Consider the following 23,671-nt stretch of genomic DNA (forward strand, 5'->3'; position numbering starts at 1 on the left):
GTGGCAATGGCCTGCGTGGCACCTTTGGAACAGGAAATGGGATGGGAACCCACATCCACGTTTGTTTTTGCATCAAGAAATACGGGATTAACAGGCTGCAGTCACAGAGGCGGGGGGACAGGCCTTGTCACCGCGTTGAACCCTCTACACAAGAGCACCCTGGAAACTTGCCAGGAGACTAAAAGGCAATGTAAAAAATAGAAATTAAAAAAGATGGAAAACCTACCGGAGCCCCTGCTTGGGGCGGGCCTGCCGCTGCTTCTGGAGCCTCCCCCGTCCCCCGCCACCGGGTGCTCTGTGCCCACCTTTGCTCTGCTCGCCACCTGCCTTCTAGGCGGCGTTCCCCATCTTCACGCGGTTCCAGCGCTGCAGCGGGGCCACGAGCCGACAGGGCCAACAGCCCACGGCCCCCTCGGCGACCTCCATGCACCGGCCCCAGGGGTGCGGCTGCCTTGCTCTGCACCAGCTGTTACAGCAACCAGACACTCGGACTGCGAGCTGCGCTCCTGCAGGCCACCCTCTCGGTGGGCCAACGCCGGCTGCTTGCTCAACCCCCACGGTGCGGCCGCCCAGTCCGCCACCCGGCTCCCTCCCCGCGGCCTCCCCGGCCCTGGGGACCCGCAGACCGTCGCTGTCAGTCTCTCAGGGGCTTCTGTCGCAGCAAGCGAAGGCTTGCAGTTCGTACTGGAGATCACCTATTTCCTCCCCGCCTCCCCCCAGAGTGCAGACCCATGGCACGAGGGGTCTTGTCCGTTGGTTTGTGCCCCTTTCATCACCTTCCTGAACAAGTAAGACACGCCACACAAGATGAAGTGCACGTTCCCCCAAACGAATTCTTTATTGACAGACTGCCCGTTACTCACTTTACGGAAAAGACAAATCAGTGACGAGCCCCGCACCCCGCCTACCCCCCCCCCCCCGCCTGAGATTCTAACTCTGAAGAAAGCACAGGAGCGTGGACTGCAGTCCCCGGGGGGCACACGGGCCACACGCAGGCGAGGTCTGCGCCCACTAAGAGCCAGTAAGGCACAAGCTGCCCCTGCGGACACACCGGACACCTGGGGCCCTGGGCGGCGGCTGCTGGGGTGCGGCAGCTTCCAAACGGGAAAGTGATCTTCGTAACTCCTGAGAAAAGGCGGCAGCGGAGGTCCAGCGGACCCCACACCCGGCCCGACCCTGCCGGGCCGGGTCCCCGCGCTGCCCGAGTCCCGGGCGTCAGCAGGTGGGCGGATGGAGCCTCCGAGAGTGCCGTGCCGGCCGGGCCTGGCGAGGCCTGGCCCCACGAGGGCAGCGCAGCCGCCCTGGGGGTGGCTTTCCTTCCTCCTGCCCCCACCTGAGGCCCACGGCCCACGCTGGCGGGAGCTGCCGGGGCCCAAGAGGAGGAGGGAGGAGCTCGGGAGTGAGGGGAGCTGCTGACACAGGCGGGTGGCCCCTCGGGCAGGCGCAGAATTCTGTGCGGTGTTCAGAACCCACTAAAGAACTCTCCCTTCTATGTATAAAAATGTAATAAACAAATAAAGTATAAGGTGATGTAAGGCTTGTATTTCAGCTTGAGTCCAAACAAGTAATATTTTCTAACTATGAGGCTAAAGCTGCTCTGCTTAGTTTTAAATTTTGAAAAATTCACTGCATTTAAAAAATAAAGAGTTTGCTTTACTTAAAGCTATAGGTCATTAGTGTAACAACCCGGCAGCGGCTGATAATCAGGTTTCTCCTTGGAGGGCCTCCGAAAACAGACAATTCCCTTGTTTAGCATTTTGAAAGAACACCCACAGGTCAGACGGGGCACAGAGGAAGGGCGAGCACATGCAACGCCGCCGGCCTGACCCCGCCCTTCTTCCCAGGTGTCAGCAAGCCGAGCACCTAGCCCGCCCGCCCCGGCCCCTTCCTGCCCCCAGAAGGATGGCACCACGATCTGCTGCGTCTACCGGCTTTAGTGGAAAGCATCTGTGCACAAGGCTGTCCCCTAAGACATGCGGTGCGGCAGCCCCGTCCACGGTGGGCGGCACCGCGGCGCGGCCCCCCAGGCCGCATCCTCCCACGGCCGCTGCTGTCCTGCCGCCCGGAGGGGCCGCCGAGGCGAGGGGCGCTGGACGTGCTCCGTGGCGGCTGAGGCTTCGGGCTTAGCGGGGCGCATGGCCGGGCTCCTCGCCGTTCCCGGCCGGGGAGGTGAGGCCATCGCTGCCGTCCTCTCTGCCGCCTGCCACCTTCGACTGCAGACGGGGAGACCAGGAGGAGAACCTGAGGCAGAGCACACAGGCCCCGCCGGGAGCTCCCGGTGCCCCATTTCCCACATGAGCTCCCAACAGCGAACACTGCTGAGCAACACAATGGAACAAGCCGCTGGTGTGGGCCGCCGGCTGGGACGCCTCCCCGGAATCCCGTGGAGCGATGAGGGCACACAGGTCGCCCACTGGGCGGGCCCACTCAGGACGTTCCCGGGCGACCAGACCGTGGGCCGGGAGAGGCGGCCACTGTGTGCCGGGGGCGGGGGGGCTCCGTGAGGGGCCTCCGCGGGGTGGCCCGCTCTCGGCCGACCGTGTCAAAGCCAGGTCCTGATGTGACGCTGTGACACCCCACCCTGGGAAACTGGGGAAGGGGCAGGGCTCCCTGTGCTGGCTCCTGGAACTGAACGTGAATCTGCGACGGTTCAGTCAGTTCCCCCACGTGGCAGGTCCCCGCCAAGAGAAGGGAGCGCTCCAGGCCGTTACCTTTATAGTCCCCACGCGGTCCTCCAGCGACTTGAAGGTGGCAGAATTCCTTGAAAGAAAGAGGAAGCAGAAGTCAGCACGAGGAGCACAGGGCTGTGTCGCCCGCCTGGACGCCAGGGCCTCCAGGTGAGGGTGCCCTGAGGCCTCACTGCAAGACGCGCCTCCCAGAGGGCCCGGCCAGGGCCGTTCCGGGGGCTTCACCAGGTCGGAGCCGGGTCAGCCATGCTCACCGGCCACAGGGACGGGAGACCCGCAGGCCGCCCGCTGGGGCACGGAGTCGTCATGTGCGCTCCACACGCAGCCCTGCTAGCACGATGCCAGAGAACGCCCGCGGCAGCCGGGACAAGCGCACGGTGAGGACGGGACGGGAGGTGAGAGCACGCAGCCCTGCCCCACTGGCACCCTCCTCCACGGCGCCCAGGCCCCTGCCGGCCACACACCCCATCGCAGACTCCCAGCGAGCTCTGGGGCGTGGCAGCTGCTAGTCCTTTGACAAGGACGGGCTCGGCAGGGAGAAAGCTGGCCACAAAGCAGACAGAACAGCCTCCCTAAAAGGCCTGGAGACACCTGCAGCCACCAGGCGTGAGGGGGGCCTCTCTGCCCCTCGCCAGCCCGGCCCAGCGGGCAGTCCTGCAAAGCTCCAGGGGAGCGCGGTGTGGCACTGTGGCCCCCTCCGAGCCTCACCCCCACTAGCTCTTTGGCCTGGGAGGGGTCTTCCCCAATCCTTATCCAACAGGAGGCTGCCAGGGGAGGGTGGGCCTCACTCAGGGCGGTGGGAAGCCCCCTGCCCCCCGGCTCCCACCCCGGCTCCGGGAGCTGCGGGCGCACGCGTACGTTACCTCATGGCTGGCATACTTATCGAGTGGCGGATGGAGTAGCCGCTGCTTGGAAGCGTGGCAAAAGCAGAGAAGGAAGCAAGAGTTAAGGCGAGGACAGAGTAGCCTTCACTGGACTTTGCAAAGGGGGCACCAGGACCCCCACCCCCAGCACAGTGGAAATGAGCAGAAAGAAGCTTCATGAGGCCCCTCAGCAGGAGGCACACTCAACCCAGGGCTCCTCTCCCCCCAGGGTCGCCCCAGCAATGTGGCGCTGCCAAGGGAGACAGCCTGGAGCCCCAAAACACACAGCTGTCACAGGTCCCTACTTGACTTCAGAGCAAACTAGGTGACTTTTTGGCAAAAGAGGAACCACCAGGTCAAGTGAGTAAAAAGCACCGAAAACCCGAGGCTGTTCAGAGTTTGGGCTCCAAGCCTCCAGGCCTCCAGGCCAGAGGAGCGTGTGACCGGAGAGCTGGCGCCGCCCGGACCGGCCTCGCCGCTGCCCCAGGGCGGCCAGAGCCCCTGGGCCCATAGCGGGGAGCCCCAGCCCAGGGACGGACACGCCTACGTGCATCACGTGGCCGGGGACAGCCCGCAGGGACCGCCGTGCGTTCCCAGGCACCTCGCCACGCCGGGGGGCCCCGCGGGCACTTCACCCCCGCCCCCCGCACTGCCTGCCCCCGGCCGGAGCAGAGGGGCCACCCCAGGCCACCCGCCTTACCTAAGGGAGTGTGAGAGCGGACGGGCCCTGAGCGGCGGCAGCAGGAGGAGAAAAGAAACACGCGTTAGGCAGAGGCCAGAGCCCGCCCCCGCCCGGCACGGCACACAACCAAGCAGCGCACGGCCCCATGGCGCTGCTCCGCTGGGCGCAGTCGGGTGCCGGGGACCCTCGTGTCCACGCCCGTTCAGGGGCTGGAGGAAAGGAGCCCCAAAGAGTGGAGCAGCACAAAGGGGGGGGCCGCCCCCGGGAACCGAGCCAGCCGCACTCGCCGCCACGGCGCACACCCAGTCACGGCAACGGAGCCGGCGCCCTCCCGCCTCAGCCCTCCACGCTCCGGCTCTGCCACCAGGAACGACAGAAGCCACTCAGAAACGATCATGTGTCCAAGGACAGGGCGTGGGAGGGGCATGGCCACCGCTCCATCGCCGAGCCCGCTTGCTGCCTCAGATGCTGCGGAGGCTGCCCCCCGTAGACGCTGTCTGGTGGGGCGGCACGGGCACAGCCGCGGGGCCTGGCGTGTCCCTGCTGTTCGGGGAGCAGCACAGGCCCCTCTCCCACCCACGCCCCAGGGCACAAGCGCTTCTCAGGCCAGGCCAGGGCCGCTCCAGGGCACGCGCTGTGGCTTCTGGCCTGGGGCGGCTGTCCTGGAGGCCCCGGCCCCCAGCGCCTCAATGCCTAGCAGGGGTCGCCCAGCCCCAGGCTCCTGGTGCAAGCCCCTCCTGAGCCCAACTTCCATTCAGGCGTGAGCGGGCAACCTCAGACCCGAAACCAGGGGGGTACCCGCCGAGGCCACGCGGTGAGACACTGGGGCCACGTCAAGGCCAAGACGTCAGAGCTCACAGCACCCTGGGAAGACGGAGGAGTCCCCGGCATGAGACACACCAGAAAGCAGGTCACTCTCTCTCAGCCCCTTGAACACGGCCTGGCTCCTCCCTGGTGGCCCATGCACGCAGAGCGCAGGTGCCACATGTGCTCAGACTGGACAGCGAGACCGGGCACAGGCTCAGAGCAACCCCAGCATCGCTGCAATGGGAAGCCACGTGCTGCCGGCCCTGCCACGAGCCGGCGGCAAACGGCAGGCCTCCGAGCAGAGACGGGAACGTCTGCCCTCCCGGAGCCACAGGCCTGCACAGCGCCCCTCGGAGGCGCATGCGTGGCCCATCCCCAGCGGAGGGCGCGGGAGGCACAGCGGACACCTGGGCCTCCTTTGGTGCCGACGAAACCCAGCATCTGAGGAGGGAACGGGCGCAGCCCCGCACACTGCTGCTCTGGTGGCACCAGGCTCACCAGTCACGGCTCAGGGGCCCCGCAGACGCCCTGGCGCACAGCAGCGACGGCACCCCATCTCCTTTCACAAGAGACGCGTCACAGGGACAGGCCCGAGCTGGCATGGGCCACACGGGGGCACCTCTGGGGGAGACGCGCCACAGGACCCCTGGCTGGCAGGGCAGAGCCCCATCACAGCCGCGCTGGGCAAGGCCTGCGCCCACAGGGCGACCCGCCAGGACCCCCAGCTGCTCACGAGCTCGACCAGAGCCCCAGGGCAGGGGGCGCAGTCCCCGGGCACGGAGGGAGCATGTGGGGTGCCTCCCTGTTCAGCTTCTCCTTTTAAAGGCTTGAAATGTTTCCAAATAAAGTTAAGGTAGAAACAATTACATCAAACAGAAAAGTAAAAGGCGAGTGGGGTTCTGGCAAGCGCCGCCGTGCGCTGGGCGGCACGGGTCCTGCAGGGCACGGGAGCACTTGTCTCCGCCTCTGGCTGAGCGGCAGCTGCTAGGCCTGTGAGCGGGAAGACGCCCAGCCCAGCAGGGCGGAGGTGAGGGTCAGCACGGGCGTCCCCAGCACCCCAAACCCACGGGCTGCGAGGCCGTGTGACTCCCTCGGGCGGGGCGGTGAGGGCTTCCGAGGGGTGGAAGCAGGGAGGAAGGGCCGCAGGCTGGCGAGGACCCGCCCGCCCCACACGGCCACTCCCTGCCGCTCTCCTCCTGGTCAAGGGCGCCGCTCCGGCAGCCCAGCCTGAACCCCGCTCCGCAGGCAGAGTGCACAGCCCCAGGCGCTGGACCACACGGCGCCCCGGGCCCTGGGCTGTGCTCAGAGCACCTTCGGCAGCCATACAGGTCTGGCCAGCCTTGCAAAGCACATTCCGCTGGGCCCCGGCGTGGGACCCAGGCCGGGCACACGCCCCCAACACAGCACCAGGCTTGCCCCGGGCAGGTCCTGGCGGTCACCTGCCCAGCACTTGCCCACCCCAACATGCCCACCAGGCCAGAGTCACGCCCGCTCCAGGGTTTCCACGAGCCACTCTAATGGTCCTGCCCTCCCTGGTCCTGCACCCGACGTCGAGGCCCCACGACCGCCCTCCCCCGAGCAGCAGAGACACGGTGAGGCCCCTGCAGACCGTCCTCAAACTAGCTGGGTGGGGGCTGGAAGGGGCTCCTGAGACACGGGCCTCTGAGCCCTGGCCCGCAGCAGCTCTAAGACCAGGGTGTCTGACCTTTTGGTGTCTCTGGGCCACACGTTCCATATACCAACACTAACGAGAACTGATGAGGAAAAAAAAGATCTGTGCATCACTTCCGTGATATCCGCCACTGCAGAAGAGCAGGAACGTCCTCGTCTGAGAACCCTCGTTATCACGTTATGCAGCGGCCCTTTCGAGACCCGTAAAGTCGTCAAGCAGGTCCCAAGTCTGTGATCGCTAACGTACAAGACGTACCTAAGTAACAAAACATCAATGATGCCCCTTTTTGTATTTTTTCATAATAAAAGGAAAAAGGGCAACATAAAACTAGTGGGATGTAGCCCAGGCTGGTGCGGCTCAGCGGACTGAGCGCCGGCCTGCGAACCAAAGGGTCGCAGGTTCAAGTCCCTGTCAGGACGCAGGCCTGGGTCACTGGCCAGTCCCCAGTAGGGGGCGCGTGAGAGTCGACCACGCATGGATGTTTCTCTCCCCCTCCCTCCCCTCTGTGCAAAAATAAATACAACTAAAAAAAAAAAAAAAACAAACCACCACCACTGGGATGTTTGACATTGTATTTGAGAGACTAGTGTGCTAATACTTGGTTTGATAGAAGTGGCCGCAATTCTTAGTGAGTTCTCAAGGTGCTCATCAGAGCCTGTAGTTCTAATTTTACTCTTCCCATGTTTCATTCTCGGAAATCGCTGCTCACAAACGTAGGCGCTGCCAAACAGCGAGGGCAAGTAAGGCGTGACTGGGAAGCGAGGAACGTCATCTCTGGGAAGGCGGGACCTACCACTCAACACGGAAGTGCTTTGACCGTCGGAGGAGCACGCTTACCCGACTTCTGAGTGACACGCGTGTCTAACACCGCGAGGGTCGCCTGACACGTTCCTGACAACCGCGGCCTCCTGAGTCACCACGAGCGCGCACGAGGCCTTCCTGGGTCACCGCCACTATCGGCACGGGACGGCCGCACACACACACCCACACACACACACACACACACACACACACACACGAACGTCTGCGCGACGTGACAGCGCGACGTGCAGTCACCGACGAACCCGCGGTCTTTCACGGGAGCTCGGGACTCGCTGTGGGGCCGCGCTGGCAGGCACCCTGGGCCGCACGTGGCCGCGGGCTGCACGCCCTGGCTCCGAGAGACCGAGCCTCCGCGGACTGGCCCGGGCCTCAGGGTGGAGGGGCGGGGCCTCACCTCATGTCCCCAAGCTTCCTGCTGATGGCAGAGCCCATGGTGGACAGGGCAGCTGAAGTCTTCTGTCCCGCCTGGGAGAGGGTTTCCTGAGTCTTCTTGTAGCTGGGAGGAAGAAACACAGTTAAGCCAACCAAACCCAGGGGAAATCCACTCCCCACGTCCACAGCCAAGGACACAGAGCGCCCAGACGGCACGGGGCGGCGGTCGGGGGCACCGCCTCAGCCCGACAGAGACCCCAAGGGGGCGCAGCGGCGCAGCCGTGACCGCCAGGCCTGTGGCCTGCCCTCGCTGCGACCCCCAGCCACCCGCCCCCCTCAGGGCGCCCCCAGCCCCAGGGCTCCCTCGCCTCCGCCTGGCGGCTCGGGCTCTCGAGGAGCAGCACCTGGGGCTGCAGAGGCCCTGGGTCTGGGGCCGCAGCCAGGAACGTCCCCTGGGCTCCCTGCCGCCGTCCTCAGGAGGCTCCCCCGCCGCCGTCTCCTGCGAGGCGGCCCTCGCAGCCCCGCCCCGGCCCGCCACGACCTCCTCCAGCGGAGGGCCCCTCCGGCCGCCCCCTGCCGCACCGTCCCACTCCGTCCGCAGAGAACCGGGAACCCCCAACCCCCACCTCGAGCCGCCGCTTTCTGTTCCAGAACCTGGTCCTGGCTCACAGCGAGGGCGCCCCTGGGCCAACCTCGAGAGCTCGCGCCCGTGGCTCTCGGCCCCCACCCAGCTGCTTCCATCAACAAGTCACGGCAGCCCGAACCCAAGAGCTCCTTGCTGCCCAACCAGGCGACTCACAGCAACAGCCTAAGGTGGCTGAGCTCTCAAGACACCAGCCCACACAGGGCGCGCGGACGTCCCCACCAGCACAGGGGGACGGGGGTCAGAAGGCCCCAGCAGCGAGCCTCCTGAGCCTCCCCGCCACCCGCTCTGCACTGCCGCCTGCGGGGGTCCCTGAGAGCGCCCATGGCCCTCCTGCTTCGGGCCAGCCTCCGGAGCACCCAGCCTGCCCGAGCCGGCCCTCACGCCCAACAGCGTCCTTGCCTGGAGCTGCCCCCACACCATGACGCATCTCAGGGCCCAGCAGGGCCTCGGCAGCCGAGGGGGAGGGGCACCGGGGATGGGGGCCCACGACAGGCCTGCCGAGGGAGGCTCTGCCGCTTCTCTGGGCCGCGCAGGGCCTGCCGGAGCCCCACCCCCGAGACCTCGCCTGACACGAGGCTTTTGTTTCAAAGGGAGTTAATAACATCACCTGCGAGAAACAGCCTTCTGTGCACCTGCAGCCACGGCATTAGTCATAAAACACCAGGGGCGAGGGGAATAAGGACACGCAGCGTCTCCTTTCGGAAATCTGAGTTCAGAGCCCGTCTTCACACCCAGCCCTTCCCGAGGGAGCGGCGGGGGCTCGGGGGCGGGATGGACTGAGGCCGGGGTCTGGGGGCAGCGCTTCGCGGAGCCGCCGCGTGTGCCCACACGGCCAGGCTGGGACACGGACATCGCTGAGGACGCGCAGGGGCATCCTGGAGGACAGTGCCCTGCGGAGCCGTTCCCTGCCCTCCGCAGCCCTCGGCGGGTCTGGGGTGCGGGGACGCGTGTCACTAGAGGCTGTCCCTGGGACCTCGGTCAGAAGCCAGTGAGGGTGACAGGCCTGGGACACGGCCGGCGTCTGCGTCCCGGGGAGCGGTCCCCCCGCCCCCGTGTCTGAGCGCAAGCTGGCGCCGCCCCGGGCACCACTTCCCCCTTCTGGGAAAGCACAGAAGCAGGGCCCTGAGACACGCCTGCCTCCTCCCGCACCCCCCTCCCCGGTCGTGCCCCCCCCCCCCCCCCCCCCGCAGCGAGAGCCACACGGGGCCGCACTGCTGCTGGGCGCCCCTTCGCACCACAAAGGAGGAACTGAGACCAAAGCCGCTGTGCGGGGAGCAGACGGCCCCCAGCCCCCGGTGGGCGGGCCTGGAGCAGGGGCGTCTCGCGGCCAGGCCTCCCGTGCTCCAGCGACCCGCAGCGCTTCCTGTCGCTGCAGCCAGAGGACTCTGCAGGCACTGCCCTGGGTCAGCTGGTGCCTGTGCGGTGCCGCCAGCCGCTCTCAGGTCAGCGCCACTGAGAACTGCTGACGAGAAAGAGCCCGCGAGGCGACCGTTTCGCCATCCGCAGCGCCGCTGGGCTTAGGCTCAGCCGTGGAGCCCGAGGAGCCGGGGGCTGAGAGCGGCGGCATAAGCGCCCTGCCCAGCACAGCCCCACGAGTGCTGGGGAGACGGGGAGACGGGCCCCCCACCGCGCTGGCCCCGCTGGACGCCCTGCCAGCTGCTCTGCTTGGGATGCGGCCAGGCTCCCAGGGCCCCTCCCCTCCGGAAGGCGTGCAGCCCGCCTGGGCGGTCCCAGGGGATGCGTCCCACTGGGGGCGTTGCTCCAACAACTCTGCCTCCGACGGGGTGGGCTGAGACCTCGGGGGGGGGGGGGCCGCACAGCTGGCCACACGCGGCCAGGCCCGAGCCACGGGTCCCCTCGGTGGCCGGAGCTGCAGTCACCCGCGGCTGCAAGCCAGCTGCTCCCACCGGACGGCGGCCGCTTCCCGACGAAGTGTGCGCTGAGACCGGCCCGGTGACAGCCGCCCCGTGCACCCGAGCGCACACGGCCCGCACTCTGCCAACACCCGCTGCGGCGGCCGCCGCCGGTCGCGCGCGAGGCCCCGTGCACCCGAGCGCCGGCGACCACCGTCTGCGGGGGCTCTGCGCACAGCCAGCGCCCCAGGCCCCTCCGGGGTAAGCGGGGCGGTGGCCCCTTCCTCTGATCCGCACCGCAGGACCGCGGCAGGACTTCTTAACAGAGACGGACACACCCAGAAAACAGCTGTTTCTAAACACCACCCCTCCCAGCCCAGAGAGCCAGAGCCAGCGCAGGTGAACGAAGCTCTGCCGTTCCCTCGGAGGACCTCCGGCAGAAGGCCGCGGCCGCCCTCCGCTGGGTCTCCCGCACGCCGCTGGCTCCGTGGGGCCAGCCGCTGCGTGTTGCTCAGACCGCTCCTCCGGGATCCCGCAGCATGGCCCCCCCAACTCAAGGAACCCCCCCCAAGGGCAAGTGAAGCTCTGGAGACCCCACAGCTGGAGCTGGGTCTACCAGGGAAGGACGCAGGACCGAACCCCCCAGGCTCCCCCACCCATACGGGCCCGGAGGCCCTCGACTGCCTGCCTGCTGTGGAAGCTGAGCACCTTCCAAAGGGCGCCAGATGCGCTGCCTGGGCCCAGCCCACGCCTCCCCTACGGGGCGCGTGCTGGGCCGAGAGGTGCTCAGCGTGGTCTGGAAGCTGAGCCCCTTCAGCGACGGAGCCCCTGCTCCAGGAGGGTGGAGCCACTTCCCTTGCGTTTGAGAGGGAAAAAGATGAAAAACAGAACAGCCCGAAAGCCCCACACGAGGTCTGTGCCGAGTGTACTCAGCCTGCCTGTCCCTACAAGGCGTGGCGGGGGGCGGGGCGGGCGCTGACGGCAGAGGCACTCACAGGTCCGACTGGGTCACTCTCTCATTCCACTCTCCGAGTTTCTCAGAAGTCCTCACATAGCTAAAACAGAAAGTCTGCAGTGAATCATTTAGAAGAACTATTTCAACTCAGGGTTCGAACTGCAGGCAAACTTCCGGGGAAACGGCACCGGGAGCCTGCAGCCACCCGAGCGCGGGCTGAGGCGGCGGCAGGAGAGAGGCCCACTTCCAGGCGGCTCCTGGGGACACGGGGCTGTGAGGGCCAAGAAGCGAACGGCCCGCAGCCCCACGGCACCTCTGTGACGGCCATGCTTTGAGACCGAAAACCCTGTGAGTTCTCTGAGAGAAATGGGCTCCTCACAGGGAGGTTTAGAGAATGGCACCGAACCTGCCTCTCTGCGGGGACGTGGCCTCTTCGACAGGGGCGACACCCCCGCAGCCCCACCACGGAGGACACACGTCGGGGGCCCGCAGCGGCACCCCCCAGCCCCGAGAGCTGAGCCACGCTGGGTGCAGCGGTCCTGAGCTGGGACCGCATCGCACTCAGGAGAAGGGCTCGGTCCACCTGAGCTGACGCTGAGCTACCGGGACCCAGGCTCATCCAGGACCTGAAGAGGCTTTGCTCTCATGCAGACCCTGCCCCGGCGGGTGCGGCTCAGGGGACTGAGCGCCGGCCTGAGAACCAAAGGGACCAGAGGGTGGCCGGCTCGATCCCCAGTCAGGGCACAGGCCTGGGTTGTGGGCAGGTCCCCAGTGGGGGATGTGTGAGAGGCTGCCACACATGGATGTTTCTCTCCCTGTCTCCTTCATTTCCCCGCTCTAAAAATAAATACATAAAACCTTAAAAAAAAAAATTCAGATCCCAAAACGCACCCACATCCACATCCACCTGGACAAGTGGCAGAGTCCCGTCCCCCCGCACAAACCGAGCTCTGGGAGCAGCGGGCAGTGCCGCTGGCCAACGTGCGAGGTGCCCGCTCCCAAGAGCCACCCCCCACGGCAGAGGCCCCTCTCCGCGCCCCTGGCGCCCCCCGCCGAGCAGGTACCTACACGGTGGAGCCCTGCACGTCTTGCCAGCTGCGGGACAGGTTCTGCTTCAGGCCCTCCAGGGCCGAGAGCCCCAGCTTCCGCCTCAGCTCCCCGCAGTGCCTCTCCTTGGCTGCCAGGACCTGGCGCAGAGTGACAATTTCCTCTTCCACCTGCACAAGGACGCAGGGACACGGTCAGCTGCCCTGCTGCAGGTGACCGACACCCCCACACGCTGCGGCGAGAGGGCGCCCGCACCCCCGGCTTCTCGGGGCCGCCTTGCAAGCGGGTGGCTTAGCAAAGCCCACCAGCGGCAGGCACAGTGGTCGGGGCGTGGATCGTGCCCCTTCCGCCCGGGGCCCTGGGTCTGAGCTCGGGCGCAGGACCTGAACGTCTGCAGCCGACACCCCCCCACACCGGGGAGGACTCCACAGGCAGGAAGCAGAGCTTACAGGACAGACGGGCGTCCAGGGACCCAGGTGACAAGAGAAACCACCCTCGCGGCACCTCCTGTGCTCCCAGGGTCGGCGCTGGGCCTTGGCCAGAGCCAGAGCGAACGCCAAAGCCTTTTTGTGCTGAAGGCAGTTCCAGCTGCGTAGCAGCAAGAGCCCTGAGCCTCCCCAGCCTTGAAAGGAAAAGTGACGCCCGTGGGGAGCCCCCCCGAGAGCCCCACGGCTCCGGGTCTCCCGCTCCTGCACAGAGGACTGCTCTCAAAGAATCAAAAACCAAACACAAAACACACCCGTCCTCAGAAACGGCTTGTTTGGGTGAAGGCGCTGACACTGGCTCGAGCTGTGTGTGCGCCCCTAGACTCTGCCTTAGGAAGTAGGGGCGGCATGAAGTTCGTTTAGTTTTGTCCACACGACAGTCCCAGCGGCACTGGGCTGCCTTTAACCTCACGCGGAGCAACTGTTAGACTCTGCTGTGACAGCTGTCACAGCGGCGTGTGTTAAAGGCTTGTTTATTTTTAGGGAGGGGACAGGAAGATGAGAGAGAGAGAAAGAGAGAGAGAGAGAGAGAGACAGACATCCACATGTGGCTGCCTCCCGCACCCCCCCCCCCCACTGGGGACCAGCCTGCAGCCCAGGCCTGCGCCCGACTGGGAATCGAACCGGCCACCCTTGGGTCCGCAGGCTTGGTGCTCAGTACATGGAGCTGCACCCACCGGGGCTCAGCATGCATTTTTTTTTTAAAACATCAAAATTGGTGAATTTTTGTGCAGCCATTTTAATATTGGAGATGAAGGGAGATATGGAGCATTTTTGGCATATCATGCTTTATTACTTCAAAAAAGATAAAAATTCAAAAGATTTATGCAGTGTGTGGAAAAGGTGCTGTGACTGATTGAACACGTCCACAGCGGTCTGCAGTGTTTCTTGGCGCTAGTGACATTCTGGCCAAACAACTCTTCGCTGTGCGGCCGCCTTACGCCCTAGCAGGTGTTGAGCAGGGACCCTGGCCTCCAACCACGGAAGCCAATAGCAGGAGATCCCTAACATACTCCAATTATCCAAATCAGTAAAGTTACTAGTGAAAATGAAAAAAAAATTTTTTTTTTCTTACAAAAAAACAAAACGGACTGTCTGAGCCACCCCAACTGTTGACCGCCGCGCGCTCAGGTGGCAACAACTGCAGCCGCCACAACAGACAGGGCCCTGGGCACAGGCAGAGCCGCCCCGGGAACAAGCTGCCCGAGAACCCCAGGCACACGAGAGGCCCCCGCGACCGAGCTCCGAGGAGGCCGCGGGGTTGGTCTCGAGTCCAGTGCACGAGGCAGAGGGCAGAGCGCGCGTGTCCTCGGACTTCTCGCTGCTTCTCTGTGAGCGGCTGTTCGAGTCAGAAATCCCCACGTCCTTTCCAGGGCTCTGAGCTGGTCCTGGGCTGCAGGCCGCAGCCACACCCGGGGTTCACGTCCCCAGACTCTGGACTCTCCACTGAGCCACGACTGGACTCTGCTCTACATAGCAAAGAACACCTCTGGCAGCTTTGTTCTTAACCCCTATTTCCTCTTAAAGGGACTCTCACTTCAAAAAGCTTATGTGAAGCACTTGCACAAAAGAAGTATTTCTGAAAGAGACATCAAATCCCAGGGGCAGTGAGACTTGTGGGGTCTTGAAACCATGTCGTGTCACCTCCAACAGAGAAGCTCCCGGCGGGTGGCGCACACAGAGCGGCTGTCCCACCCACGAGGCGCCAGGCCCGAGGCCAGGGCTGCGGAGGGCAGAGGGCGGGGGCCGTGGGGCCGCGGGGTCGGCCGCCGCCTCCTCCACAGCCCCGCCAGCCCAGCCCCTGTTCGCCTAGGAGGCCTGCACTCACGGTCACCCCAGGCCCTGGGCCCGCCGCCCCAACGCAGCACCTTCGTGAGCTCGGCCCGCAGCTCCTCCTCCTCCGCTTCCGTCAGGCCCGTGGCAGCAGGCGTCGGGCCGGCCACCACCGTGTCCACGGCAACGTCCGTCATGGCGTCGGGCAGCGACCCTTTGTTGGGAGAGTTCAGGCTGATGTCTGCCAGAGACAAGATGGGTCCAGAAAGCGTGTCAGGGAAGGAGTTGCGGAGGCGCCCAGGGCGGCAGGAGGGAAAGGGTGCAAGGGCCGGCGGCAGGGTGGGGGCGGGCCCTAACACACAGCAAAGCCTCCGCTCCGGAAGCTTCTGGGAGGGTGGCCGGAGACTGGGGCAGCACACCCCAGGCACTGCCTCGGGCCTAAAACGCTGGCTCCCCGTGAGAGCCTGCGCCGGAGCCGGGGAAACTCTGTTGCGAGGCACTGAGCGCAAAGGGACACGACGCGGCTGCAGACGCCAGCGCCTCTTTCCAGGCGGCGGGCCCGCCAGAGCCCCTGCTGGGGTTGCACTCGAGGGGCGCCCTGCGGGGGGCCCGCGGCCCCGCCCGCCGTGTCCCCGGGGCCTCCAGGCACCGGGCCGCGCCGGCTGGGTCCCAATTCCAAGGTCACTGTTTTTGCTTCACGCTAAGTGAACCTTCCCGTCTGCACTGAAAGTTCATGATCACAACACAGGAAATGGGGGGGGGGGGCCCTACTCTAGTCCTGTCCTACCCTGACCGCACGCTGCCATTTAGTGTTTCTAGACACCCAGCACTGGAAACGCCTTCCCTTCGATCAGCACACTGAGAAGAAACAGCCTTTGTACGGTGTCTGGCACCTTAAAAAGTAAATGAAATAAAAAGCACAAAGGGTTAGGCAGAACTGAAGTGTTTTTAACTGCAGACATGTTTGCCTCCTGTCTGCTAAGTATAGATAGAAGGCACTTAAAACCAAAGACGCTCCACTTAGCTGCTGTCTCATTCCCTTCGCGCCCCACCCACACGCTCCAGCCCTGCGCTTCCTTGTTCTCCACGGATGTTTACAAAACGGAGCACGTCCACTTCAGAATCAACCGATCCTTAACTGGGATCAACCTACATGATGATGTTCCTTCATCATTTGTCCCTACTACGTTGAACCTACTCAAATCCAGTAAATGCTTTGAATTCTCTACACTTTCCCACTATTTAAAAAAGAAACACCCCGGCTGGTGGGGCTCAGGGGACTCAGTGGTCAAAAGGTCACCAGTTCAATTCCCAGTCAGGGCACAGGCCTGGGTTGCCAGCCAGGCCCCCATTTGAGGGCATGTGAGAAGCAACGACTCTCTTCCTCTTTCTCCCTCCCTTCTCACTTTCTCTATAAAATAAAACAATAAATAAAATGTTTAATAACAAATAAATAAACGAAGGCTCTCGGACCATTTCTGGCTAGAAAGCTAAAGCTGGATCCCACGGAAGTCACGCCCAGGCAGAACGTGCCGGGACGAACTCTGCATGATACCAGCCTCTCCACTCTGTGGGCAGGAGAGGGTCTTGCCAAAGGACCCCTAGGGAATGACCGTGGGGTGGCCCTTCACCCGGGGCGGCCCTGGCGCTCCAACCCTGTATGGCTATCTGCAGCTGGGAGCCATACGAGGACCGATCTCAAAGGGCTGCTCTGAAAACAGCAGGTTTAACACAGTGCCTGGCACACGGCAGGTGCTCCGTGAACATTCTCGGTCCTTCCCATGATCAGAATCCAGTCTGTGATGCTTAACTCATTAGGGGTGCAAAGGACACAGTAAAACGCATCCTGAACATCCCAAGGCCCCCCGCGGGCCTCAACTACTCAACTACTTCGTCAGGAGACGTCAAAAGCAGGAAAACCAAGAGCACGTTATCAGAACCCAGGAGTTCTAATGTTGAATTAACATTCTGATAAAAGCTTCCTGGAATTAGGCAGCGTAGTTATGTCAACAGAGAAATTTAGCAGCTCCCCCGCCCTAGAGCCTCGTAATGGGAGACAAACTAGTTATCGCCTTCTCAAGATTTGAATCTCCTGGACCCGAGCGGCACCTACCCCCGGCGGCCATCGCACACTGGTCCGGTGTCTGTCTGGAAACAGGCCAGGCACGCGGGGTGTGCCCCTGACTCACGGCGCCCTCCGCCTCCTGAGCCAACCTCGCAGGAGGCTGCGCTCCGAGCAGCGTTGCCACCCAAGGGGCGCCGCGCTGAACGCGAGGACGGCCTCACCTCCCCGATACTCCTCCGGGAGCCGCGCACACACTCGGCCCAAGTCCACAGGGAGTGTCTCCCAGGGCCCAGGGCAGGCACGGCGGGCGAGGGCCTAACCAGAGCTGCCTGCGGCGAAAAAGCCCAAAGCTCTGGGGTCTGGGGGGCGGGCGGTACCGGGGACCCTGTCCTCGCGGCAGTCCGAGCTGGGAGCGGAAGACACACACGCCGCGACCGCTGGGGCGCCGAGAAGAGCTGCGGGGCCGGGGAGGAGAGCAAGGGGCGCAAGAGTCCGAGACGCGACCCGAGGAGGGGCGGAGCGTGGGCCGGTAGGGCCCGGAGGCGGCGGAGGTGGCGGGCCCGCAGCTTACCTTGGCCAACAGAGTCCATGTTCAGACGGCGGCCCCGCCGCAGCCGGAGTCGCAGTCGGGGCCGGGGTCGCGAGCGCAGAAGACGAGCGGACACCGCCGGGAGACTCTCGCCGCACACACGCTAGCCAGCGGAACCGCTTCAGCCGCCGTGGCACTACGTAATCAGCGACGCGACGGCCCACTTCCGCTTTGACGCACGCTCCGCCTACGTCCTGCCCCCACGAGCACTGCCCAATAAGAGCGTTGCTTGGCCCAGTCCCCGGTCCACCTACTTCAACCTGATTGGCCAAGGTTGCGGCCGAAGCAGGAAAGGGAGGCCGTGATCTGAGGGCAGCCCTCCCAGGTCGGCTCCACCAGCGAGACGCCTAGGTAGAACGGCCCCGAGAGCCCGAGGAAGGTGGGAAGTGGGAGGGCTGGCCAACATGGCGCTACGGAAGCCCTCCACCCAGTCCCCTGGCAGGTGTCCAGGGTGTTTCCAGCTGCCGACGAGCGCCAGGGCTCACACACCTTGACGGGTCCGATTCAGACCGCTGGCGATCCCTCCCAGACCCGATCCCTGACTTTGGGGTTAGCCTCTGCCCCCAGTCCCTTTTTTAGAGTACCCATTTACAGGGATTGAAAATAAATAAAGGGTCGCCGGTTCGATTCCCTGTGTAGGGCACAGGCCTGGGTTGCGGGCCAGGACCCCAGTAGGGGGCGCGCGAGAGGCAACCACGCATGGATGTTTCTCCCTCCCTTCCCCTAATAAATAAATAAAATCTTTTTAAAAAGTGGCATAGGGGTCACACAGAAAAACGTATGATCATGATGCAGGCTCTGCTGCCCTGAACAGGATGGAGAGGACAGGTCCCCGTGCCGGCACCGGGCCTCGTGAGCGCGCAGACGCCCTTCGCCGGCCCGCTGCGGCGCGCGCTGGGCTCCTGGGCTCGTCTCAGCCGCCCCGTGCACCCGGTGGAGCCCTCCCACTTTACAGGTGAGGAAACTGAGGTTAGGGTGCCTTGCCAAGGTCATCCAGCTGCTGGAGTGGCTTCCAGAAGACTCTGGAACAAGAGCCTAACTTGCCAGACTTCTCAAAGGCCAGGTGGTACGTGACGTCAGGCAACCAGTCCTGTTAAGGCAATTCCCACGACTTCCCTCCTTTGTCTCCTGCTTTCCCTAGAAGCGGTCCTTAAATGCTCTCCAAAGCCTTTAGGATCTGACCGACCAGGGACTGCACTCCCGCTTCCAGCCCAGCCACGCTGACCCCAGGCATGGATGCCCCTTCCCCTGAATCCTTTCAGTCTCAGCTCAAAGCTCACCGTCTCCTACAGGTGTCTTCCTGTTACTCTCCGTCACCTTCCGTGCCGGCCTCTGCTTGCGCTTGGCCAGGGGCATCATGGCCATGTCCTGCTCTGGTGCTGTTATACGTTTGCCCCACTTTTTCAGTTTTTCCGGAGTTTCTTGCTCAACCCATCCTGGCCAGCCTGTCCCCAGAGGCTGGGGACCGCCTGTAGTCCCTGCTTCAAGCAGTTCAGGGCAGACAGTCACAGAGCAGCTGCGGCACGGATAGCGGGGAGCAGAGGGCTTGCCTCTCATCCCGCATGGCGTGTCTGAGCCAGGACCAAGGCCCAGGGCGGGCCTGGCTCAGCAGCCGCCCAGCAGCGGGTGACTGCTGACGGGAGCCCCACGTGCACACGCCACTGCATAGACCTGTCACCCTGATTCTGCAATCCCACTGGACCCCTCTCATAGGAACCGGGAGTGGACGCGGGGCGGGGACCCTATGGAGCGGGGGCATCACAGCTCAGGAAGGTCCAGCGGCTACGATGTGCTTCTGCAGTCGCTAATGTCCTTTCACAACTACGGGCAACGCGTCCAGGCCCCTCAACACTGTGTTTCCCGGAGCCCCCCTGGAACCCAGGCTCGGTGGACCCTCCTAGGGCCCCGCAGCCCACGCGCCCCCACCATCATTTCGAGGTGTTCGAGCCCCATTACACAGCGTTGCCATTAATCGGGTCAGGTTAATCTTTGCATTCCTTTTAGGAACTGGGAGCAGACGGGGACTTGTACAGGTGTCTGAGGGACGGAAGGGAGCTGGGAACAATGCCCTGCCCTCCCCCAGGTGGGGACCCCCAGGGCAGGCAGCTCTGCTGGTTGGGGGATGGGGAGGAAACAGCCCTGCAGGGGAGCGCTACAGCTTCCAGGGCAACTGGAAGTCCTCAGGCTCCAGCGGGCTGCAATGGGTCGCCTCCAGGTTCTTGAGGTGTTTGCGCGCCAGGAACAGCGCGAGCTGCCGGCGACGCCGCCGGCTCAAGCCCTGACCCACCATCCACGGGAAGGGGAGTCCGTGCGGCCCCCAGGCCTCCTCGTCCTCGCGCTCGTCCTCGCGCTCGTCCACGCGCTCGTCCTCGCGCTCGTCCTCGCGCTCGTCCTCGCGCTCGTCCTCGCGCTCGTCCTCGCAGCGCGCGCGGTAGGAGCGCAGCAGTGCCAGGCACCACTCGTCGTCCACGTGGTAGCGCGCGTAGAGAGCGTCCTCCTGCGCTGGGCTGGCGGCGCGCAGCCAGCGGGCGACGACGGCGAGGCCGTCCCGCGCCATCACCGCCGGGTAGCGGCTGCGCAGCAGGCACAGCAGCAGCTCGTTGCCGCGGTTGCCCTCCACGTCGCCGGCCGCCAGGGGGCGCAGGGGGCCCGAGGTGCTGACCACGTCGTCCAGAGTGCGCCGCAGCAGCAGCACCGGCCCTGGGTAGGCGCACAGCTGTTCGGCGACGTTGAGGTTGAAGTGCTCGCGCACGGTGCGCACCACCAGTCCCTTCCAGCTCTGGGGCATGACCTTCAGGGCCAGGGGCACAAGGTCGTCAAAGGTGGCGTCGAGCACCAGCGCCCCCAGCTCCGGGTAGGTCATGGTGGCCCAGGTGGCAGTGAAACCGCCAATGGACCAGCCGTAGACCACCACGTGGGCTGGCGGGAAGCGCAGACGGTGCAGCGCGTACTTGACCACGACGTCCATGGCGTTGGCGTCGTGCTGGGGGAAGGGCTCGCCGGTGCTGGCCCCGAAGCCAGGGTGGTTCCAGCCCAGCACCGAGTAGCCGGCCTCCAGCGGCGCCGACAAGCAGCCCATCTCATAGAAACCCGCGTTGCCTTCGCAGCAGATGACCAGGCGCAGGCCGCGGCCCTGGCTGCCCGGCTGCTGGCGGCGATCCATGAACATGGTGTCAATTTCGTTGCCGTCGCTGGCCACCAGCTTGGCGCGCCGGCCGCGGTAGCGCTCCACCAGGCGCTCTTGGCCCTGCTGCAGCAGCGGCAGCAGCGCTCGGGTCATCAGGAACATGGAGCCGGGGTACACGAGCCAGCGGCCCAGCGAGTGGGCCAGCGCGTAGCTGGCGAGCTGGCCAGGCAGCTCGCGGATCTGCTGCAGGAGGCACTGCAACTGGCTGCGCGTGCCGCGCAGCGGCCTCCCGGGTGCATCGGCCCCCAGCGCCGCATCCTGCAGCAGCCACACGCCCGCCGCTGCCGCCGTGCACGTCAGCGCACGGCGCCCGCTGCTGCCCGCGCCGGCAGCGCGCACGTCATCCCAGCGGAAGTCCGCCGGCCAGCTGCGGAAGTTGTAGGTGTAGTTGGCCGTCAGGTAGATCTTGAACACGTGCACCAGCGCCTTCACGAAGCAGACGACACACATGGGCGTCCCGGCGACCGGAGGCTCCAACGCGGGAACCCTAATGCGCAGCCGCGGAGCCGGGCAAGGTGGGAGGGCCAGGCCCAGCCCAGCCCGGTTGCAGGGGCGAGCACCGCGCAGGGCTGTCCTGGGACGCTCCTGCTCAAGGCTTGGACTTAATGGCCTTTATGACTCGGGCCCTCCAGGGGCGGTGGCATCTGCACTAGCCAGCTTTGTGACTCACCGTTGCTGTGGGGAGAAGTGACACCTTGCGATGGGCTCACAAAGGGCTCCCAGTCATGGGCCGGCAGGTCCTGCCTCACCCCTGGGACACAAGCCTTTAGGACCTCGAGGTGGCCACCCTCCGCATGCCCTCCGTGCCTCGCTCTCCCCTGCCCCAGCCTCATCCACCTCCCACCCACACCTACAACAGCATCCGCTCCTTTCCTTAAACGGAAGATGGACAGAGAGGCGGGAAGGGAACAGCCTCGACCTCTCAGGGGCAAGGCCCGCGTCTCCCTGGGAAAAAGGCAGGGCTTGCTCCGGGCGGTCCACCACCCCGGGAGGTGCCCACACTGGTGGGAACGGGAGCGGCGCCAGGCTGTGGAAGCGTTTGCAAAGACAGGGTGGTCCCCTGCAGAAGCCAGGGGGTGGATTTAGCAGTTCCCCGCCCAGGCCAGTGAGGCTGCCCCCAGCCCCCCAGCGCACCGAGCAGCCCAGGAAACCTGACCGTGCTGGCAGGTGGGAGGCAGCCTGCGCTCCCAGTTTGCTGGGCCCACCCTCCACAGCGCCCCCCTCAGGACAGGCGGGTGCAGGCTGGAAACCCCCGCCTGCGCTGGATCCTCTTTCCACCGGCGCCTCCGGGGCAGCGGCACCCCTCCAGGTGGGCCCTTCCTGGGCAGCGTTCCTCATTTTCAGCCACTGCTCAAGCCTCCTCCCCCCTGAAACCGCCCCACCAGCTGCATCTTCCCCTTTTCTGGCGGGCTCGGGTGCAGTCCCATTTTTCTCCACCAGAGAGGACCGGCCCACCTGAGGGCCCAGGTGGCAGGGTTGGAGGCCACGGGGCGGGGGCGGGGGGGGGGGCTCATTCCAAAGGTGCCCAGAGCTGGAGTGGGAGTCTGGCGAACCAGCTGGACCCTTGGCACCAGACAGCCAGGCCTGCTCCCGACACCCAGGCCTCGGGAGAGGACGTTCCCGCGTCAGCACCCTCTCCGTCCTCCTCCGTGTCTGGATAGGGTGGCGTCGGCCGCGCAAGCCGCTTGGAGCAGAGTGAGGCCGTCGCCGCCCTCAGGGACTTGGGGGCAGGAGGGGTCGGTGGGCAAGGTGGGTGGGTTGGGCAGGTTGACTCTTCCCCAGGGTTTCCAGATGAAATACCGCATACCCAGTTACATTTGAATTTCAGATAAAGAACAAACACTTTTTGAGTACAAGTACATCCTAAATCTTGCATGGGACACACTGGATATCCTGTTTGTAGGTTTGTTTGTTGATTTTTGCTAAATCTGGCAACTCTGCCCCCTGCCCCCCTCCCCCCACTACTGAGATCCAGATTTTCCAGCTCGTATTCCAGGTTGGGCGGCTCTGTTCCTGGGCCAGGTCCTGAGGACCCAGAGGAGTCCCAGGGTGCGGGGGAACCTGGGCAAGGGCCCCCTCTGTTCCACTGCCCTACAGCCACCTCACCTCTTCACTGGGTCCTGAGGGGCAGTGGGGGGCAACCCAAAGAGGGGCCCCCTGAGCACCATGGCCGGTGTCCAGGGATGGGCAGAGGTGCCTGTGGCAAGGGGTGGCCCTCCTCCTTCTCCGGAAACACCCACCTGGCCCTGTGCTTGGGGGAGACGGCTGCCTTGGAGGAGGCAGGGCATTTCCTCCCCCAGGAACGTCTTTCATAATCCCCGCAGCCAGGGCAGGGGCGGCGCAGACAGGGGCCCGGGCTCCCTCCGTGAGATCGGGGCCGGCCCAGCAGCGCAGAGGGCCCTGGTACGTGCCCAGCCACATTCGGGCAGATACAGCGGCACAGTGGGGGTCCTGGAGGGCTGTCGGCACAGCGTGTGGGACACGCCACATTTTGTTTCGAGGCTCCAGGACTCTCGTCATCCTGGGGCAGTTCCCCCACTGGCTTCCCCTCAGCCAGGCCCACCTGCCCTGGGCTCCCCAGAAGAGCAGGAAGCGGGGGGCGGGGCGGCTCTGAGGGGCAGAGGCCGGCAGGCTGGAGGCCTTACCCCATGTCTGGCCGGGCCCCTGACTGCCGCCCCAGCCCTACCCCCAGCCCCTGGGAGCCTGAGTGCCCAGAGCCACCAGCTCTGTTGAGACAGGAAAGCATGTGACAGGAAGGAGCCCTCCTCCTGCCGTCCCCTCCAGAGGAGCCCCCCAGACTGGACCAGCTGCAATGACCTCCGGTGCCCCATCTGCTCCGGGAAGGTGGGGCAGTGTCCCCCACTGTCAGCTCTCAGTTCCACGAGGCAGTCCCCCACGCCCCAGTGTCTGCAGGCAGCCGCCCAAGTGTGCACCCCGCCCCCACAGAGCCTGCCGGGCGCTGCGACCTCTGGCCTCTCCCCCAGGCTCCCACCCTCCCTCCTACGAAGGCGCGCCCCCTGGGGCCCGCTCTGCTCGGCCTCCCCAGGCCCTGATTTATGCTGCCAGCGGCAGAGCCGACCTTGGGGAAGGAGCGCAGGGAGAGAGAGAAGACCAGCCCCGGAGGCTGGCGGGGCTGGGCCGGGATCAGAGCCCCCGGCAGAGGGTG

At 65.0% G+C, this 23,671-nt stretch overlaps 2 protein-coding genes across 4 annotated transcripts; both read right to left on the bottom strand.

Moving 5' to 3' along the window:
* Positions 1 to 1,415: 1,415 nt before the first annotated feature.
* Positions 1,416 to 17,461, bottom strand: TPD52L2 (TPD52 like 2). Of its 3 annotated transcripts, XM_054577518.1 has the most exons (7): positions 17,301 to 17,461; positions 14,760 to 14,905; positions 12,428 to 12,576; positions 11,400 to 11,459; positions 7,928 to 8,029; positions 2,712 to 2,760; positions 1,416 to 2,213 (listed from the first exon to the last, which is right to left on the bottom strand). In XM_054577518.1, the coding sequence occupies exons 1-7, from the start codon at positions 17,317 to 17,319 to the stop codon at positions 2,124 to 2,126; spliced, it is 615 nt and encodes a 204-aa protein (XP_054433493.1). In that variant the 5' UTR covers positions 17,320 to 17,461; the 3' UTR covers positions 1,416 to 2,123. The 3 variants fall into 3 exon arrangements, with proteins under 3 accessions (XP_054433493.1, XP_054433494.1, XP_054433495.1); XM_054577519.1 differs by lacking the exon at positions 11,400 to 11,459; XM_054577520.1 differs by lacking the exons at positions 1,416 to 2,213; positions 2,712 to 2,760; positions 11,400 to 11,459 and having other exon boundaries at positions 7,924 to 8,029.
* A 2,009-nt stretch (positions 17,462 to 19,470) lies between these two features.
* Positions 19,471 to 20,967, bottom strand: ABHD16B (abhydrolase domain containing 16B). The gene has a single exon (XM_054577517.1). The coding sequence runs from the start codon at positions 20,953 to 20,955 to the stop codon at positions 19,471 to 19,473; it is 1,485 nt and encodes a 494-aa protein (XP_054433492.1). The 5' UTR covers positions 20,956 to 20,967.
* Between the last annotated feature and the right edge of the window lie 2,704 nt (positions 20,968 to 23,671).

The sequence above is a fragment of the Pteronotus mesoamericanus genome, unplaced genomic scaffold (genome assembly GCF_021234165.1).
Source record: "Pteronotus mesoamericanus isolate MK-2021 breed Mesoamerican mustached bat unplaced genomic scaffold, CSHL_Meso_final contig_436, whole genome shotgun sequence".
Classification (NCBI taxonomy): Eukaryota; Metazoa; Chordata; class Mammalia; order Chiroptera; family Mormoopidae; genus Pteronotus; species Pteronotus mesoamericanus.

Bases quoted from the DNA above. Each gene is read 5' to 3' on its own strand.
- TPD52L2 (XM_054577518.1), bottom strand. The intron at 12,577-14,759 runs GTGCTGCGTTGG...GTCCTTGTGCAG, and splicing joins TGCGGGCCGAGCTCACGAAG to GTGGAAGAGGAAATTGTCAC. The intron at 2,761-7,927 runs GTGAGGCCCCGC...CTTTCTTTCAAG, and splicing joins AGGAAGCTTGGGGACATGAG to GAATTCTGCCACCTTCAAGT.
- ABHD16B (XM_054577517.1), bottom strand. From the start codon at position 20,955: ATGTGTGTCGTCTGCTTCGTGAAGGCGCTGGTGCACGTGTTCAAGATC.